This window comes from Nannizzia gypsea, genomic scaffold, assembly GCF_000150975.2.
Source record: "Nannizzia gypsea CBS 118893 supercont1.1 genomic scaffold, whole genome shotgun sequence".
Lineage (NCBI taxonomy): Eukaryota > Fungi > Ascomycota > Eurotiomycetes > Onygenales > Arthrodermataceae > Nannizzia > Nannizzia gypsea.
In genome coordinates this window covers 1,637,572-1,656,152 of record NW_003345201.1, presented here as the reverse complement: position 1 = coordinate 1,656,152, position 18,581 = coordinate 1,637,572, and the positions used below count along the sequence as shown (strand labels likewise).

The window sequence follows — 18,581 nt, the reverse complement described above, 5'->3', positions numbered from 1 at the left end:
TCAACTTGGTGATGATGTAAGAAGAATCTGCGGGAAAAGACGAAACCGCCCGAGATTTAAAACGACGATAAAACACCCACCGTGGACGCTTTCGACCAGCTTGAGTGACTCGCAGATACCTCAAGCCTGTCAGACCTGCGATGGCGATGGCGGACGCTCCGTCGCAGTTCCGCTACGTCCAGTATGAGGCCGCGAAGGAGAACGAGTACGTCCCCGCGATGCGCCAGCTGATATCCCAGGACCTCTCCGAGCCGTACAGCATCTACGTCTACCGCTACTTTCTCTACGAATGGGGGGATCTTTGCTACATGGCGATGGACGAGAAGAATAACCTGGTTGGTGTTGTTGTTTCGAAGCTGGAACCGCATCGTGGCGGGCCGTTAAGAGGGTACATAGCTATGCTCGCGGTCCAGGAGGAGCACAGGGGCAAAGGCATAGCTACCAAGTTGGTTCGTTTGGCCATGGACGCCATGATAGAGAGAGATGCAGATGAGGTAATGCGGCTTGCTATAGAGTGACTACTGGATATACATGGAAGTGTTGAATACTGATTGTTGGCTCGTCTTGTAGATTGTCCTGGAGACTGAGATCACAAATTCCCCAGCCATGAAGCTGTACGAGCGACTGGGGTTCCTCAGGAGCAAGCAGTTGCATCGGTACTATCTCAATGGGAACTCTGCCTTTCGGTTCGTTCTCTACCTGAAGGAGGACGTGGGCATGATTCCCACTTCAGACCCTTACCATGGGCATCCGGATGACCTCCCATTGCATGAAAACGGCGAGCATCCAGGACATCATGTATGTTGAGCCAGGATGATATATGACATGCTGGACATGTTGTATATACAGAAGAACACATCCCTAGTTTGGCATATCAATTGCCGAAGCCCTAGCAGCATCACGCGCGCACAGTTGGATTATCGAGCACAAAATATCAAACAATATCACACGCCAGCTAGTAAAAACTGCGGCAGGAACAAGACCAGAGAGCGGATTTGGGTCAATCCATTTAACTAGCAGCATATAATGTAGTTATTGCTAGAGATTGGAGGATGGGCCGCCTCTGTAGAGATTAGACGGTCAACGACAGCAATGATAGATTTATTTCTAAATAGTGATACATTATTATACAACAGAGGTATCTCCGCATAAGGCTCGCTATATATGCAAAACCGGGTATCAATCAAAATTGGAAACGACAAATAAATTGTCAACCAGTCAGAGCGAGAGGCTCGCGTTTATCTGATGGCTTCAAAGCTCGAGGCCGAGGCGGCCTGACATTTTTGACTATGTCAACCGCCACACTGTTCTTCCGTAGCCAGTCAACTGGCTTGTCATGACATGCACCCCATTCTTCATCCAAAACGTAGGCTCTTTCAAGGGCCTGGCTAAGGGGCTCCCTATACTTGTACCCTTTATCTGAAGCGCCGAGATCACTGTCCACCAATTTCTTTGCCAATTCTTTCCGCCACTCGGGAGGAATGTCGGACGGCGATTCACAAATCCCGAGAACCAGTTTGTTAAAATCTTGACTGGCATCTGCATCCAGCTTTTCAAACGGAATAACGCCAGCAACTACCTTGCCGATCTTCTGAAGCCATAACTCACGCTCTGGTAGGGAAGGGCCATGGACTTCTCGGCGGAGCGATGAGTATATGCTAACCTGCATTTTCTGTGTGGTCCAGCCATTGAGGCAGCCATGTCGCCAAAGAACACGGCAGATGTTATACGCCCTTGCTCTCCAGGCAAGGTGCCAGAGTATGTCCATCGTCTGATCGTCGCTCTTGATGCCGAAGGTTTTCGTAACCTTCAGGTATAAAGCCACAAACGCCTTGTTCATCTTGTCTTGCTGGTGAAGGAAGTAAAACAGTGCGTTGTTCAAGCTGGTTGTATCTAGACTTAGCGAGGATCGTTCGCAGTACTCGAGAAGTTCCGATATGACGTTCGGTTTGCTGCACAGAGAACCTTCAAGGATCATCCTGTTAATGGTACGAACGCTCATCCAGCTCTGGCCGAGAGTCTGATCCATGTGTTTCATGAAATCAGATACGGTACCACCGTCCTTTAGCCATTTTCCAAACCTTGGCTGGATGGATATAGATACTGCAACCTGGAACACATGTGCATCATCAAAAACCCCAGAGTTTTTAGCCCGGACCAGAAGGTCAAAGCGATGGGCGTGGGGGTTTATCGAGGAGAGTACAGATACCCAGGCCCAATTCCGAGGGTAGATCCCCTGGCGTTTCATAGCATTGATACACCATTTTAGAGACACAAAGTCCCGACGAAGCACAGCTGCTCGCAGGAGTGCATTTATGGTCCGCGACGTCATACGGCCTTCAAAAGCGGGAAGTAGAGAATGAAGTGACGAGCGTGCGTGGTTGGACGCAAAGTAGGATATGGCCAGACATATAGAGCGGGACGAGAAGTATTGTCTGTTCTCTGGATCGAGCATAAGACGGCGGATCATGTCCCCAATCGCATCCTTATGGGAAACTCCAAGTGCATTATGCAGTTTCCCATGGACCAATCGTGTAACTGGTACTAGAACCAAATCCTCAATGTAATCCGCAAAGGTCTTGATGGTGAACTTCTCCGGGGCTTTTATCTCATTTTTGCCAGGTACAAGTGGTTCCGGCGGAAGTGATACCCATACCGATCTTATCAAGGGTTTCTGCGAAGAATCCTTCAGGAGTGGAATGAAAGGAGGGAGGTCATTCTTAGGAAGGCTTTGGATAAGCTCTTCTATGTGTCTTTCTCCAGCTTGAACAGCCGCTTGTGTTCCGCTTAACACCAACCGACGAAGCCCGAGTGACTCGTTCGTGTGCGGAAGAACGTGTGCACGACATCCACTTAGTAAGGGTATAACCCACATATTCTCTCGCTCGTCTCCGACCAGAGCAACCACTTCAGCTTCACTCAGCGTAATTGTTTTTTGAAATTCATCGGCTGGAAGATCCGGCTTGGTATTGATGAGGCTTTTGAACCCTTCCACAATCTGAAGGCATATGCTGGCTTGACGCTGTGCATCACTCCGCTGGTCCTCAAGAGATTTATGTTGATATACACGGTGACTGATTGCATTATTGTAGCCATGACGGACATATCGTAGTGGAGTGCGCGGAGGTGCCACTCCGTAGGGATTCCGTGAAGCGTTTTGCCTGTCAAAATCGGCCATGGACTTGGTATATCGTAAGGGAACAGCACGCGCTGGTTTCCTTATCCAACCTCCCAGACGACTTTTGTTCCGTACCGGTGCCTCTCTGAGTCCTAACTGGTCCGCATCATGGTGTTCATGGCTCGAGGGTTGAACTTCCTGCTTCGTCTTCAAATCCTCGAGTTCAGCGAGCAGTCCTGGTAGTGCATATTTAGATCGATTTGGTAGGGAATAGCTGCTGCTGCTGCCGCCCTTGCTTTTGCTCGGCTTGTCATCACGGGCATATTCAACAATCGGCGGAGCTGGAACGGTATCGAGAGGGGTGGTACTTTCAGTGTTATTTATGGGTAGTATATTGTCGTGGCTGCTGTTCTCCTTGTGTTGACTCTTTGGTTGAGTCTTCTGACGAGCTGGTACCTCGGAACTAGGACGTAGTGGAATCCTCCCCTGTCGGCCCTGCGCATCGTCCGGCTCGCGGTTTATTCGTTCCTTTGCCGGTTTTTTAGTATCTGAAGCAGATCGCGCCTTCGTGAGCCCGATGGAGTTGTCAATCGCGGCAGCAAAGGCCGGTGGATAGAGGAAGAGGAGCGGTTCATTCTTCAAGGCTGCGCTGATATTCTCGGCAACGGGTATGCTTGCTTTCCTCGACAAGCAGTATCGACTGCCTGAGAACATTGATAGCTGCCGACGAGCATTGAGCTGCCCGAAACGTCGTCAGGTCATCGATGATGCTGTAGATGCTGGACTTTTCTGTCCAAAATGCCTTTTCGAGCTTTTTTCGCTTTTCGACTTTTTTACGGTTGAGCTAAGGCCGCTTAGTAAGCAGATACAAGGCTTGGAGATAAAGACAACAGATACAGAGATGGAGGATCGGATGAAGAATATAAAATGTTGGATAGCCTATCTAGAAATATATTTTTGTTCGAGGGCAGTTCTATAATACAGGACAGATGGGGCAGCGCTTTCATGCGCCGTTCCAGCCCAACGACTCTCTAAGGAGCCGGTCACCAGCTTTGTACGCTTTGTGAAGATTCTCCCGCCTGGCTCTCGCGGATTCATCGGAAGAGTCTTGCGGTATTTCATCCATTGACTGTTTCAGCAGTTTGACTAACTCTCGACGCGAAGAATGGAAGAGCAGCATCGACAGTAACTCGGGCATCTACACGGTATGTTAGCAAGAAATATCTAAACTATCGGCAGGACAGCGCGGGCATCCTCACCTTATCTTCCAGTAGCACCAGGCCATCTCCTCCTCGGTGTACGAATTCTCTCACTGCGTCGATCCTCTCACGGTCCAGCGTGGAAATCCTCATGGCCTTGGATAGAATGGCCACGTTCGTGATGTCTTCGGGTGCAACGGTCTCTTCCCACTCATCTTGGGATATTCTCGATAGCTGTCCAGTATAAGTCGTTCCAGCTTCACCGGCGGTGAGAATGCTGTGTTCACAGCTTCCTGGCAGCCCATAACCAACAATACCCTTTTCAGGTCGATGTTTAGACCTCCTCACTCTCCTCCTGAGCCATCGCCTCCGTCGAACAAACGAAAAACACCAGGGATGGGTTCCGTGCCAGGAGAACTTCGAGGCAAAGGAGAACGAGTACTGCCATCCCTCCTCATCAACATCATACGACATGTCGACATACCATGTCTTCCAGTCCCATTCCCAGCTTGGGTCGGGGACCTGTGCATTCGCAATTGTTACGGGGCTTTTTTCAAAAGTGGCAGTCATCCATGCTGGCGGGTCAAGGTTCAAAAGCGAGTTTTGCGAAAAGATCGGCTTGCCAAAGAAGAACCATCCCCGTTGGTTTTCGTATAGCACGTCTATCTCACTCTGTGATTGAGGTTGCAGCTCTTCTGCTGTTGGTTGTTCCTGCAAGTATGATTCGGCGTCGAACGCCACGTCTGATTCTGACCGTCTAATCGCACACGACGACCCTGCGATTGACGTGCTCCTGGACAGCGAGCCCTCTCTTGGAGACGTAGCTGTAATCTCTCTGCTGAGCCTGCTATCGTCTCCATTGACACCATTAATACCATTGGCACCATGAACACCGTTGGTGCCGTTGACGCCTTTAACACCATTGTACCGACCCTGCTGATACTTTGCGTATTTCCGCCGTGCCAGGTTTTCTCGAACGGAGAGGCCAGTCAGCTTCTTAGCTAGTGACCGGCGGGTGCTCGTCCGGCTCGCTTGTAGGCCGTTCTCAGGCTCGTCCGGTTCGTGTGCCGGACGGGTGTTGTCTACCAGGAGGATGCCACCGCCGCTCGCCATGGCAGGCCGACCAGAGGACAGCGAACTCGGCAGTTAGGGGGTGAAGTCTCCAGCTCCAAAGGTAAGCCGTAGCGGTGCTGTCTCCGTCGCCATAAGGAGGGAAGTAATCAGTCTCTGCTATATGTACGTATCCACGGTGGAGGAAAAAAGGGGAGACAAGGAAATGCGTGTCTCTCTTTCTCCAGCTCCAGCTTCAACTTTCTCGCTTCTTCGTCTTATCAAGTTTCTTAATTAAGCAAAAACCAGGAAAAGAAAGAAAAATACGATGACTAAGCTGATGACATCACATGTGTGACGCTAAGCCCAAAAGGGATATCAACACTCGGAATCGCGAAATCAGATAACAAAAAAGACGAAAGACATAGACATAGACATATCAGACAAGACAAGACAAGGCATAGACGAAGACAGAAGAGGATAGACGGCAAAAGAGGCGCAACGGACGGTTATAGAGAGAAGACGGCAACATGCAGGAACCTCATCACCGGAAGATCGAGCTACAGTCGACCGCAGACCTCTCCTACCTCTACACAAACACGCTGACAGTGGCACGCGAGAAGATCGACCTCCATTTCCCTCCCTCTGCCAACGATGACTCGGACCCGATGAAAGAGCGAGTGCGCAATTTAGTCGATGGCGTATGTTCTTGTCTTGTTTCTCGAATGTCAATTAAGACATAACTAACTCGATTTCCAGTTTATAAACAAGACATTCACATCCGCTATACCCTCCATAAGCATAAATGGAATCGACACGACAGCCGCTTCCTCGAAGAAAAAGGGCACCAGCAGAGATGAACAAACAATCCATCTCGAGTCACTCCTGACAGCTCGGGAGTCGATTGAATACGAACCATTCGACACTGATCTCGCGGCCAGACTCACATCTCTTTACGCACAGTTAGAATCACTCACGACAACAGTAGCGCAGATGAGGCGGGATGCACCGCTAAAGGCAGCAAAGGCGTACGAGGAGGCGTTAACCAGTGCACTTTTAAACGATGATGATGATGACGATGACGATATTGACGAAGATTACGACGTGGATGATAAACACGATGATATGCAGGTAGATGCAGATGCAGACCAACGGCAAGAAGAAGAGAAGAAACGAGACATTGAAAGGATACAGAGGATACTTCAGAAACACCCTGAATGGCTCCTACAGGCACCCGTAGGAACGGAACAGGTGCAGGGACGCTGGCGAGACGGGGATATGAGTGATGTCTATGCCCGATCGCTAGAGACACTGTTTAAATTGCAAGGGGAAGGAAGCGGGATTGGATATGGGAACGAGGATGAAGAAGACGGGGGAGGAAGCAGTTATATGGCTGGTGGTGCTGGTGCACCGCTGGCCACGACGGTGGGCAAGGCGGAGAGAGCACGGCTTGCTACCGGGGTGGTTGAGAAGATGTAATTGAAGGTATCGGGTTAATTTATTTATTAATAATGCTTTTTTTTCCCTGGGTTGGCTGGTTTTTAAGTGTAACGATGTTGTTGCATATTAAGACAGGCGATATTAATTAGCTGGAGGTGGCGCTCCGGGATAGGGGTTCAGTGTTAGTTAGGTATTAAGGGACAACCTGGGATCAAGGCCGAGGAAGAAGGATGAACTTGAATATGCCGGCATATAATGGAATGCTTGAGCTGTTGATAACATTTGAATATGGGATAATGAATTCTTTCCATATATTCTTCCATGCAGTAGTTTTTCAATGCAGATGCTGTACCAACACTATAGAAGTCACCAGGTAGTATATTTGTACTGTATGTATATACGAATAGACCAAACGTCCATCCTAGTTCAGTCCCAGATCAAAAATGGAAAGGTCTTCTACCTTTTGTTCATCTGTATGTCTTCCACCTAAGCAGCAGCCGGAGCTGGGGCTGGGGCTGGGGCTGGAGCCGTCGTAGTAGCAGCTGGCGCAGCACCCTCAGCAGCAGCAGGATCAACAACCTTCTCCTTTTCCCCCTCTTTCTTCTCCCCTTCATCCTCTCCATCCTTCTTCTCCTCCTCTCCAGCCTCCTTCTTAGCCTCCTCCTTCACCACTTCCGTCTTCACCTGCTCTGTCTTCTTCTCCTGTGGAGTCAACCACTCCGGCTCCTGCCAGGGGCCCATATCACTCAACATACAGCCACCCTCACACTCACACTTCCCACCAAACTGCACAGGCAGGTTCTCTGCTGGGATCTGTGAGAGCAACTCGCTCTCGTATCCGCTTCCTAGAACAGCAATCTTCTTCACGGTGACGGGATCAAGGAAGCCCTTGACCATGCCAAACACCGTGCTGAACCCCCACGGCGCATTGATGATGTACAGCTTCCCCAGTCGCTCCGGGTAATAGTTCTGAGAAATGGCAGAGGCTTGACGGACGTAGCCGATGACGGATGAAGCGTTGGAAAGACCCACGCCCTTCATGTCCATTATCGTGCAGCAGGTTTCGAGCAGGTGGCCGGATTTCCGGGCGCAGGCGGGCAGGCGGTTATCAGCGAGCTTTTCGTACTCGCATACCAGATGTTTAAGCATGCGGTCGCTGGTGGTGATTTTGTACATGGCGTCTAGGTTGATTTTGCCAAATTGTTCAATGTACACTGGTCGGCCGTCCTGGTCAACGTTTCAACATCAGCAATGATTCCCTTTTTCCCCTCGTTGGGTGGGAGGGCAGGTATGTGTCTATGTTATGGTATACCATGCGTACCTTATCCGTCTTATGGTAGAATTGAGGGTAGAATTCGAACATCTTCTCTTTCTCAGGGTAGTCAAAGTCCGCTACCAGCGTATTGGTTTTGAACTCTGTTCGCCATTTCTCACACGCAAGGAACCTATGAGTGCCATGCCATGTCAGTGATTGAATTTCAGCTGTATCTTTCAAGTCGAGTCAAGTCGAGTTGAAGTAAGACTTCACAGTGAAGGCATACATACATCGCCTTCGAAGCTTCGATATTGAACTTCCTCGCCCTCAGAAACCGCAGCAGCGTCAACGTATCTAGCCTGTCCTTGCATCCTGCGTCTTCCAGCTGCTTTCGAAGCTGGAATACCTGTGCATCCTGCTCGGGCGTGGTATATCCCGGGTGTCCAGCCTGCGGCGTCGGAGCAGACGTGGGGAAGTCGTAGTGGTCATACTTCGGGTCGATGGGGAGGTCCTTTGGTTGGGGTTCTTTCGCTGCCATTTTGCACTGTCGTCCAGCCGTCTATATGCCCGTCCGTCTATCTGAGGTTATATGCTAATATGCTATGGAGATGCGTAGGGGAGTCGGTGGTGGTGGTGGTGGACTTGCGGTAAGTTGTAGGTAGTTAAATATAAGCAGGCAAGGATATGCGTTAGTTAAGTAGTTTAAGCAGTTTTGGTGTTGGTGACGCCGACGACTTGACTGCGTGGTTGGTTGGTGGGCTGCGTAAAAGGGGGCGGATTTCGCCTCTTCTGACTGCGTTTTTGGGTGTGGCTGAATCAAGCTGGTTGAACTAGTTAGTTGGTTAACGAGCTGGGAGGATGACACTGACGCACTTGACTTGACTTGACTTAGAGAGGGACGGGCGAGTCTTTGCTATATATATACTCCGTATATGTATAAGTATTACTCTGCGTTGTCTCGGGGTGGGGTGGAAGAAGCCAGGGGGAAGCAAGACGGAGCAAGAAGCTGAGTGGACGGCGAGGGCGACTGTGATGATGTCTAAGAGTAATAAGACCAGTTGGAGATGGGGGAGAAGAAGATGGAGAAGACGGCTTGGGTATATTAATTAATAGTCCGTTTGATTTATTAGATAAATAACTGGATAACTATAGATATAATAACTGCGAGGATATAAGATATACTGTGATGTGTGACACTGACTGAGATCTCTCCTTTTTTCCTTTTTTTCTGTGACCGTTTCATGGAAGTAAAGAAAGTGGAAGAAAAGACATCCGGGGGAAAGGAGAGGGAAGCAGGAAGACAGGCGTAAGTGTAAGTAGGACGGAAGGATATATAAGAAGACAGAAAAAGGGCAAGTTTCCTCCTTGAGATTTGATATTGAAATACAGGCATAGATATAGATAGATAGAACAGATAGAGCAGACGGTAAGAGTTAACATGAAAGGAAAACAGAGACATGGGCATAATATCAACGTAAGAGTAGCAGCGGTAGGAAAGAGATGGAGTACATAAGATAAGTAGCAGGTAGATCAATAGATAGGCAAACGGGGGGAGGAAAGGACGAGGAAATGAAACATTATCGAAACACAGCGAGGCAAGCAGGCAGACAGGGAGAAAGAAGCCAGGACCAGGGGGTATGTAGAGAACAAAACAGAGCAGAGCAGAGTAGAGGAGAAGAGTACAGAGACGGGGCGGGTGGAAAACGAAGGAAAGGGGAAGACGGTAAATGATCAATAAGTAACAGGTGTCAAGAAGACGAAGAAAACATCAAGGCGTTCTATCCACTGGAAGGGAGCCGATGGGAAGAAAGGGGGAATATAAATAGATGTAAGTAAGATGTAGAAAAAAAAGAGTAAAAAGGCAAGGGGGAGGAATATCGATCAGGTCAATCGGTATATCCCCAAGCAGAGAAGAAAAGAGTGTGTCAGCGAATTAAGATATCAAACCAGAGCAAAAGACCAGAGCAAGCCAAACCAAAAGATACCGATAGCCAAAGCCAAAGGAAGAAGAAGGGGAAGAAGAAACGTATTAGTAGGGTACGGAGGGAAAGGGAAGAAGTAGCATTTTACCAGCCCTTCTTCCGGGCGAAGCGCTTGTTAAGCAGAGCCAGGACGCGAGAGACGTTGAACTGGACGTATTCCAAGTCCAGGTCTTCCTGGTTGTCCTTCTGCATTTCCAGCAAGTCGTCGAGTTTCAGATCTAGTTCTAGCAGGCCTCTAGCTCGTCCTACATACACACACACTGTTAGCATGTATTATCATTAGGAAAGGAAAAAGGGGTAAAGAGAGAGAGAAATACCCTTGTAGTGTAGACTGATGACAAAAGTGCCTGGGAGAGGGCTCTTGAACATAAAGTATATATTCGCCCGCCTGTTCTCGGGCACATTGCTTCGTCTAATGACGCCTTCCTTCTCAAGCTGCTGGTGGGTGAACTTGTACGGTCCGAGTTCCTGGTGTTTCTGCGTCTTGCGCTGCTTGCCCTCGCTCTGGCTGCGTACGTTATGCAGGTACGACTTGTAGGTCTCGAGCTGGTTGACCAGGTAAGCGTTGTGGTCGCGGATGGTACGGTAGACTTCCTCCAGCTTGCGCTGTTCCTCGAGCACTTTCTCACGCAGCGAGCCGAGGTGTACGAGTTCCTGCTCGACCTCGTCGCGGAGTAAGGAGAAGTCGTCTGATCGGTCGATGACGCCGAGTTCCTGCAGCTGGCTGAGGAGTTCCATTGTCCGGATGCCCTTGCGGACCATGACGGCGTCGTTTTTGAGGGTGGCTGCTGCTTCGGCGATGCGGTCTAGTCTGAGCGGGCGGCGGGTGACGGAGGTGTTGTGCGGGAGCGAACGCATTATCTGGACAAAGGGGGATTTGGTTCCATGAAGAAGATCTCTTCCTGGGTGATGTCGAGGGCGGAGGTGAGGTCGTCGATGGGTGCTTCCCATTTGCTGAATAGGGGCAGGTGGATGGCTCTGTTCTCCTTGCGGGGCAGCTGGGCGGGCGCAGGACCGAGTTCCTGAAGGAGGACGTTGAGATGGGAGTTCTGGTCTGCGGCGAGGGTGGGGGCATGTTTCTCGATGAGGGCGTGGGTAGCATAGATTTCGTTGAGGGTGATCTGGAGCTCGAGGTCGCGCTTGGACAGGGCGACGTAGTTGTCCATCTCGAGGCTTTCGTAGAAGTCTTGGACCTCACAGAGGTCGAGGAGGAACCTGTTCACTCGCTCTTTGTTCTGCTGGATGAAGGGCTGCAGTTTGGCCATGTAGGGCTCCTTGGCGTAGGAAGGCTTGTTGGCGAGGTTCTGCAGCATCTTTGCGATCAGGGTGAGTGTGCGGCGCGGCTTCTCTGCGGGAGTGCCGTCGATGAGCATGTACGACCGCGGCGTGACGATGGCTGGGTTGATGAAGCGCAGGAAGAAGAAGCCTCCGATCAGGGTGCAGATGACATGGTCCTGGGCGTCCGGGTACTTGCGTTTTGAGAGACTGCGGATCTGCTTGCATATCCAGCGGATGCCGTAGGGAGTCTCCTCGAGGCCGTCGATGATAGTCTTGAGGAAGCTGTTGGCCAGGTCGGTTAGCATCTTGAGTCTGGGCGCAATGATGGCCTGGACCTGCTCGTTTTCGGCGGCGACCTCTGCGGTGACTGCGCGGTCGAGGTAGGCGGGCAATGAGCCGGTGCTGGCTTCGATCTGGCGGATCATGGACTCGTAGACCTTGAGCGGGTTGATCTCGAGGTCGATGTCGTGCAGCTCGATGAGGGAGTTGATCTGGCTGGCCAGGATATGTTTCAGGTATGCCTGTCCCGGTCCACGGCGGGTATACGTGGTCATCATGCGGGAGACGGGCGTGTTCTGGCGTAGGAGCGAGGAGTACTCGGGCGTGTTGTCGAACTGGTAGGTGAGGACGGACTGGAACATGGTGAGCAGCAGGTGCTCTTCGCGGCTCTCGTACTGGTTCCCGTAGATGGTGAACATGACGGTCTGCAGCAGCGAGTCGATCTCTGCCATCGAGACGAGGCGGCACAGGTGGGCGATGTGACGGGGCTCCGACTGCAGCAGGAAGAGCAGGTTACCGTACTTTTGCGTCTTGTCGTCGTTGGGGAAGGCCCCTTCTTGTATGTCTGCTGGGTCATCCAGATGGCTGGCCACTTCGTTTTGCTACTCCTCCAGTCAGTCTTTTATTCTCTTCTTCTCTTCTTCTTCTTCTTCTTATGGATACATTGCGGGTATAGATCCTACCTCCTCCAGGGCCATGCGATTCTGGATGAGCAGAGCGATGCGCGAGTCGAGGTACCTGACGTCCTTTTCAAGCACAAAGTTCTTCTTTGACTGCGTGGAGATCTTCGACTTGAGCTCCCGCAGGCTTTTTTGCGCTGTTGCCGTCAGTATCTAGAGAGTAAAGGGGTATAGTATACAGGAGGAGTACCTTTTGAGAGTTCGTCTGATATCTCGAGGTCCTTCTCCTTTGCGGACATGGAGAGGTAGAGCGCGGTGACGGACATGCGCTTCGACTGGCGCATCGAGCGGGCATCGTGCGAGGACATCGTGTTCTGTCTGCTCATGGGCTGGAAGGAGGAGGAGGAGGAGGTTGATGCGCGAGAGGCGCGGGACGCTGGCTGCAGCATGGTTGCGACGGACATTCTACTCTCTACGATGGTTAGTTGCTGCTCTCTGTATGTATCGTAGGAGACTTACATCACGACAGCATCGAACCGGCCTGTCCCGTCTATCTTGTCTATCTCCGTCTCCTGTCTGTATCTTCCGCCTGTCTGTGTCTTCTGTCTGTCTGTCTGTCTGTCTATGGAAGTGAAGTGAGGTGAAGCGAAGGTGGTGGTGATCGAAGTCCTGGTGGTGGCGACGGGAGCGTCAGGTCCAAGTGAAGTGAACTCGAGCCGACCAACGACCAAACGTCCAATGCAAGGTCAAGACGAGTCCAATGCCTGTACTCTTGGTTCTCGCAGGTAGACGTCGCTGTCGTTGTGTGTCGTAGGTAGTGGTGAAGGCGATGGCGATGGCGATGTCGTATTTCTAGCGGAAGTCGAGTCGAGGGCGAAAGTCGCGGGGAGAAGAAGAAGAAGAAGAAAAAGAAGGAAAAAAAGAAGAAAAAAGGCAAAAAAAAAAAAAAAGGCGACTCGAAAGGGGCTAAAGAAGAGAAGAAGAAGAAAGTAAGTGGAAGACGCTGCTTTTAGTTAAAGAGACGCCTGGCGTTAGTTAAAGACTAGCTAAAGTTAGTTAAAGCTTTAGTTAAAGAAAGTGACGTCTTAGTTAAAGGCTCTAGCTAAGAAAGCGGGCAGGAGCAAGACGGGGAAGCCCCAAACCTGCGACACGCCTTGTTTCAGCGTCTCCGATCTCAGACGAGAGCGTCGGACGGGGGTCTTCGTATATCTCCAGACGGTCTACTAGCGGCTGCTTTGGATGGTTTACTTATATCAAGAGAGGACGCTCCATGGGCTTTATTACTTGGTACGCTAAGGAGCTGCCAGGGTCAAGGTCAGGGTCAGGGTCAGGGGGTGGATATGGATATGGATATGGAGATGGAGATGGAGATGGAGATGGCAGTGGGCATGACGGTGGATAGTAAGACTCCGAAGAGGACAGGAAGAAAGTCTTCTACTGGTTTATCTGAAGGTGTGAGAACGGCCAGCGGTCTCTTTGCGAGTCTTCTTGACCCCAGACGGCGCATCCAGCAGCTTCTCGTAGGCGTTGAAGCGTCTCCCGGGGCCTCCTTTGGCCTTCTGCCCCCTGAAGTGCTGCTGCTGCTGCTGCTTCTCACGGTGTATCAGTGACTCGGCGCTGGCATAGTCAAACGGCTTTCCAGCGTCTCCTTCTCCTTCCTCGCGCTGTCTCTTCCCCAGGGACGACCTCTGCTGCTGCTTCATCTTCTTCTCCTTCTTCCTTGCGCTGCCTTCATCCAGTAGAATCTCAGACGCATCCATATCAAACGCCGTTTCACCATCTTCAGCTTCTCTTTCTGTCTTCCTCAGAGGCTTTCCAAACTGTCTCACAGTGAAGATCTCGTTGCTTTTGCTTGCTGTCTTTGCTTCTTCTTGTTCTTCTCCTGCTTCTACTTCTCCTTCATACTCGTCGCCGGACGTTGCCTCCTCGTCTGCTCCATCGTCAATCGTCCGGGGAACTGCACCCTCAACCAGCCGGACAGGCATGCTGGGGACAGGCAGGGATAGCTGCAGTGCCTGCGTCGATGCAGACACGCTGTATCCATAGTCCTGTTCCGGCTCTTGAAGTAGCTCAGCCTGACCCCAGAACTGCGACTCCTTGGTCCGCACCCCAACCGCACCAGTAGATCCAGCAATAGTCGTACTAGTAGCAGCAGCAGAAGCAAGTGTATGATCTGCTGCCTGGTCTTTGGAGGCAGCCGCATGTCCGACCGGAGATCGTCGTCGGATCAGCTCATGCATCTCCGGCCCCGTCGCGCCGCCCTGTCTTGCCTGGCGGATCAGGGCAGCCACTTCGTCTGTCCGGCTCCTCAGCGACGCAGAGACCGGGGACGCCATGCGCAGGACCGCAAACTTGTCCTCTGGCATCTCCTGTGCAATCCGGAACAGCGACCGTTTGGACAGCACCGTCTGCGTGCTCTCGTCGTCTGTCCGCGCGACTTTATCCCGCCATTCGTGCAGCGCCCGGAAGACCGCAAACTGCTCGCGTGTCAGCGCCACCGGGCTCGTCGACAGCATATCGTGCCAGCCGCCGCTGCCTCGACCGCGCGCAGCGTCGTAGGTAGGACGCTCGTAGCGCTGCAGGGCACTCTCCTTCGACCGCTCCAGCACACACTCAATTGCCTCCCTGCCACCAACGCCCGCTGAAGACAAGTCCGAGTCCAGGGCGAGCAGCTCGTTACGCAGCCGGTCGAAGATGTACAGCAGGAAATGCGTATCTGACCTTGCATAGTCCAGCATGCCCGTCAGCAGCGGCCGAATGCGCCAGTCGGCCGTCTGATACTTCTTGTCGGCGTCGAACCCGACGTACTCGTGCAGCAGGAACTTGAGACTCTTCTTCGGCAGCTGCAGCACGCTCGCGGCATGGAACGTATCGAACAGCCCGACCAGATACAGGCCCAGATCCCGCTGCAGCCAGATGACATCCATGCTCGAGCCGTGCAGCACCTTGACGATGGAGGGATCCGCAAACACCTCATTGAGAATCTGCAGCTGGTCGCGCCATGGCTTCAGCGTGTCCACGATCCAGTCCTGCTCGCGGGTGCTTATCTGCATCAGACACACGAGGCCGTGGTAGACGTGGCCGTCGTGGTGCTCCAGGTCGACTGCGATCTCCTTTGCCTGCTTCAGCTGTGCCAGCATGCGTTGCACGTCCTCTAGTGTCTCGACGAAGGTGGCCTTGGTGCCTTCTACGGGCTGATACATTGTTGGCTCGGCTTTTTGGTAGACGCTCTCCGGATACACCGAGGCCTCGATCTCTTTCTCGTATGGGTGGTTATACCTGTTAATCACCAATTAGCATCACCATCATCATCACCATCATCAATTCATATAACAAGCAAATAGACAGTAGAGTAGAGTAGGTAGAAGAAACTCACGGCTTGGTAGGGTCCTGCTCACTCCCTCCCAGACTCTCCTCCAACCCCACAAGAGCATGCGGCTTGCTCTTCAACAACGGCCTAAACGCCCGCCCATCATCCGCATTGTCAAGCTTCACATCAAACCCCAGCTGCGGCTTCGCTATCTTCGACGACCCATGGCTATACATCCGCGGGAACCCTGCTCCCTCCCTCCTCCCGCCGTCCTGCGCCGGACCGGCACCAGGACCAGGACCAAACTTCTTAATCACGCCCGTAAACTCGTCCAGACACGCATCGGCTTTCTCCAGCAGCTCATCGATAACGTCCACCACAGCCTTCCAGTTCTCGTCTATGCTTTCTTCATCGCGCAGTACCGTCTTGGCTTTTTTCTTTATAATGCTCTTGGTAGTGGTATCTGTTGAACTGCTGCTGGCATTGAAGGGGGAGTCTGGGTTATTCGAGGATGCGATTCGGAGCAGCGAATTGGTCAGGCCGAGCAGTCTGTTGCTCTGCTCGGTCAGGCTGCGGCTTGTCTTGGAGTCAAAGGAGCGATGGAAGGTCAGGTCGCTGGATACGATGCGCTGGCTGGTCTTGGTAGCGTTGACCAGTGCTGCGTGCGCTTGCTCTTGAAACGCCGTGAAGCCCTCTGCGCCGTCCATACTCATTACGTGGGAAGTGCTAGTAGTAGAAAGAACGAATTGAGAGAGGAGAGTAAGCTTGCTTGTATTAATTGCAGTCTCAGATAACGAGGAAAAAGAAGACCAAGTGCATCCTTTGCAGCAACAGTAAGGAAATATCAATTTGACCAGCTTCATCAACCTTTGATAAAAAGCTGCGATTTTCTTCTTTTTCCTGTTGATGCAAAGAAAAAAATAAAGTAAAAAAATAAGCAAATAGAAAAAGAAAATAAAAAGTTCACCGGAAGCGGCGAAATTTTCAGCCGCGCGACGTCAAAAGTTCGACTCAAGAAACAAAAACATAAGAAGATGAGAAGTTGAGAAGAAGTTGAGCAAGAGCAAGAAGATTGAGCAAAGTCATAGCAAGAAGAGAGCAAAAGATAGCAAGAAGAAGATAGCAAGAAGAAAGAATAAGACAACCTGAGATATCCTGATCCACCGAGAATACCGAGAATACCGAAGAGCGTGCTTTGAACTGCTTGAGCGTGGTTGATTTGACCGAGAGCAGGAGCTGTCTTTGTCGAAGCTGTTACTGTCCACGCCGGTCTGACATGGTAGCCTCGTTCGACGGTTGCTTCTAGAGACAAGCAAGCTGCAGTCAGTGAGTGGGTTGAGCGAGAGAGACCTTCCTTAGAAGTAAGTGTCTTGTCCATTTTTGGCTTCGCAGCTCGATCTCGAAAGGCATGAAGGAAAAGGAGAAGTAGGCGTCCAGCCGATCGAGAGAGCGCGAGAGCAAGAGCCGGAGATATTTGCGGTTGGTAGTCATCGGCACAGCACCAGAAGATTGTCTACCCTGGTTGCTTGATGTTCCTTGCTCTGAGGAGTATGTGGTGATGACTGGTGACATGGCGATGCTGACGTGTGCTTCATAGGTGGACGGAGAGGTAACTGGTCCATAGTCCGTGGGATTGTCGTGCCTGGGCGAGCGAACTTGATGTTGACTCGGTATTTGTCTGGCAGAGCGGACTGAGAAGTCGAAGCATACCGACGCGTAAGTAGCCGTCGGTGTCAGCGTCAGTAGACTGTCGTGTAAACCGCAACGTTTTGACAACGACTTTGACTTGACGCTCTTGGTCTGAGCAACGATGCTAACACTTGTGCTTTAGGTGAGATACGCCGTAGTGAGTGGCACTGAAGTCAACGTGGAGATAGATACATCTCGATTGGCCCAAGACGTTGACATCGTATCGTTAGCTAGAGCGGTTTAGCAGCAAGGAAGCAAGTTTAGAGGCTCGAAGACGCGAAGAGGTAAGTAAAGCGTGTCAGACATCAGCCGGGTGCTGGATGTCTTGGATGGACTCGACGCAGGTGGCTCGTTTCGGTGTCAAATGGTTTGGGTGCTTGGCTTCCTAGGTGAACGGACCATTGACTCGAGCTGGCTCTCTGCGGAGATGAGAAGGTCCTGCAAACGATTTGACTTCTGCTTGGATGGCTGATGTTCTGTGTCTGTGTGTGCGTCTATAGGTTAAGCTGAGCTGGAGCTGGAGCTGACCTGGATTGACTGTAAGGCTGGACGACCGGTTGATAAACAACGACGGTAGCTGACAGGGACAGAGCAACAGGAACAAGAGCGTTTTGGCTGGATTAACAGGGCGACGAGACCCGACATGTCTGCGTCACTGGCACCGGAATGCAACGAGATAAAGGAGTAAGTAACGTCCTTGTTGCAGAATTGGCGACGACCGGGCGGTGTTATCCGTTGGGATCCAAGCAGAGAAATGGGAGCGAGACACACTGACCGCTGTGCGTCTGGCTGGTTTGCAGGAAGTACGACTCGTGCTTTCTCAAGTGGTATAGTGAGAGTAAGTTCTGTCTAAGGCCCCGACAAGAAACATACTTCGGACAAGAGAAGAAAAGGGAGCAACGAGAAGGAGGAGCAGCGCAAGCTAACGCTGTTGGACGGTAGAGTTCCTTCGAGGCAATACATCGACGAACGAGTGCGAGGAGGTCTTCCAGCAGTACAAGAAGTGTCTGTTTGTAAGTAAAAACAACCCAGATAAGCAAACTTGACTGTGTGACTTTGGCGTGACTGGAGAGAATCGGCTCGACTGTTGTCGGTCTCAACGCCCCGGGAGGCGGAGTCGAAGGCATCGGAAGGAAAAGCAAGCTGTCAGATCGCTAACTCGGACGACAGAGGACTCTGAAGGAGAAAGGCATTGACGTGATGCTTGACGAAGCCCGGAGTTCGAACAGGGAACAGGACGCAGATTTTTTGTCGAAGAAGAGCAGCAAATGAACAGAATGAAAAACTAGGTAACCGTTGATCATCTATCCATTTGGTAGTATTGGCTTTTTGTGTCTTCTTCACTGGTATCCGTAGAGCTG

At 51.4% G+C, this 18,581-nt stretch overlaps 8 protein-coding genes across 8 annotated transcripts; 3 read left to right on the top strand and 5 right to left on the bottom strand.

Moving 5' to 3' along the window:
- Positions 1-140: 140 nt before the first annotated feature.
- On the top strand, positions 141-807 carry MGYG_00614 (N-terminal acetyltransferase C complex catalytic subunit MAK3; the record flags this gene model as incomplete). The annotated part of the gene is made up of 2 exons (XM_003176477.1): positions 141-494; positions 571-807. The coding sequence occupies 2 exons, from the start codon at positions 141-143 to the stop codon at positions 805-807; spliced, it is 591 nt and encodes a 196-aa protein (XP_003176525.1).
- A 403-nt stretch (positions 808-1,210) lies between these two features.
- On the bottom strand, positions 1,211-3,832 carry MGYG_00613 (hypothetical protein; the record flags this gene model as incomplete). Its single annotated transcript, XM_003176476.1, has 1 exon — positions 1,211-3,832. One exon carries the CDS (start codon positions 3,830-3,832, stop codon positions 1,211-1,213), a length of 2,622 nt encoding a protein of 873 aa, XP_003176524.1.
- A 289-nt stretch (positions 3,833-4,121) lies between these two features.
- On the bottom strand, positions 4,122-5,430 carry MGYG_00612 (meiotically up-regulated 65 protein; the record flags this gene model as incomplete). The annotated part of the gene is made up of 2 exons (XM_003176475.1): positions 4,122-4,316; positions 4,378-5,430. 2 exons carry the CDS (start codon positions 5,428-5,430, stop codon positions 4,122-4,124), a joined length of 1,248 nt encoding a protein of 415 aa, XP_003176523.1.
- A 467-nt stretch (positions 5,431-5,897) lies between these two features.
- On the top strand, positions 5,898-6,846 carry MGYG_00611 (hypothetical protein; the record flags this gene model as incomplete). The annotated part of the gene is made up of 2 exons (XM_003176474.1): positions 5,898-6,068; positions 6,127-6,846. 2 exons carry the CDS (start codon positions 5,898-5,900, stop codon positions 6,844-6,846), a joined length of 891 nt encoding a protein of 296 aa, XP_003176522.1.
- A 447-nt stretch (positions 6,847-7,293) lies between these two features.
- MGYG_00610 (Sec14 cytosolic factor) lies at positions 7,294-8,600 on the bottom strand (the record flags this gene model as incomplete). The annotated part of the gene is made up of 3 exons (XM_003176473.1): positions 7,294-8,034; positions 8,129-8,252; positions 8,353-8,600. The coding sequence occupies 3 exons, from the start codon at positions 8,598-8,600 to the stop codon at positions 7,294-7,296; spliced, it is 1,113 nt and encodes a 370-aa protein (XP_003176521.1).
- A 1,528-nt stretch (positions 8,601-10,128) lies between these two features.
- MGYG_00609 (hypothetical protein) lies at positions 10,129-12,685 on the bottom strand (the record flags this gene model as incomplete). Its single annotated transcript, XM_003176472.1, has 5 exons — positions 10,129-10,289; positions 10,362-10,855; positions 10,912-12,203; positions 12,285-12,418; positions 12,472-12,685. The coding sequence occupies 5 exons, from the start codon at positions 12,683-12,685 to the stop codon at positions 10,129-10,131; spliced, it is 2,295 nt and encodes a 764-aa protein (XP_003176520.1).
- A 978-nt stretch (positions 12,686-13,663) lies between these two features.
- MGYG_00608 (exosome component 3'-5' exonuclease) lies at positions 13,664-16,244 on the bottom strand (the record flags this gene model as incomplete). Its single annotated transcript, XM_003176471.1, has 2 exons — positions 13,664-15,500; positions 15,598-16,244. The coding sequence occupies 2 exons, from the start codon at positions 16,242-16,244 to the stop codon at positions 13,664-13,666; spliced, it is 2,484 nt and encodes an 827-aa protein (XP_003176519.1).
- Positions 16,245-17,863: 1,619 nt separating this feature from the next.
- Positions 17,864-18,492, top strand: MGYG_00607 (hypothetical protein; the record flags this gene model as incomplete). The annotated part of the gene is made up of 4 exons (XM_003176470.1): positions 17,864-17,904; positions 18,021-18,058; positions 18,163-18,233; positions 18,391-18,492. The coding sequence occupies 4 exons, from the start codon at positions 17,864-17,866 to the stop codon at positions 18,490-18,492; spliced, it is 252 nt and encodes an 83-aa protein (XP_003176518.1).
- Positions 18,493-18,581: the final 89 nt, after the last annotated feature.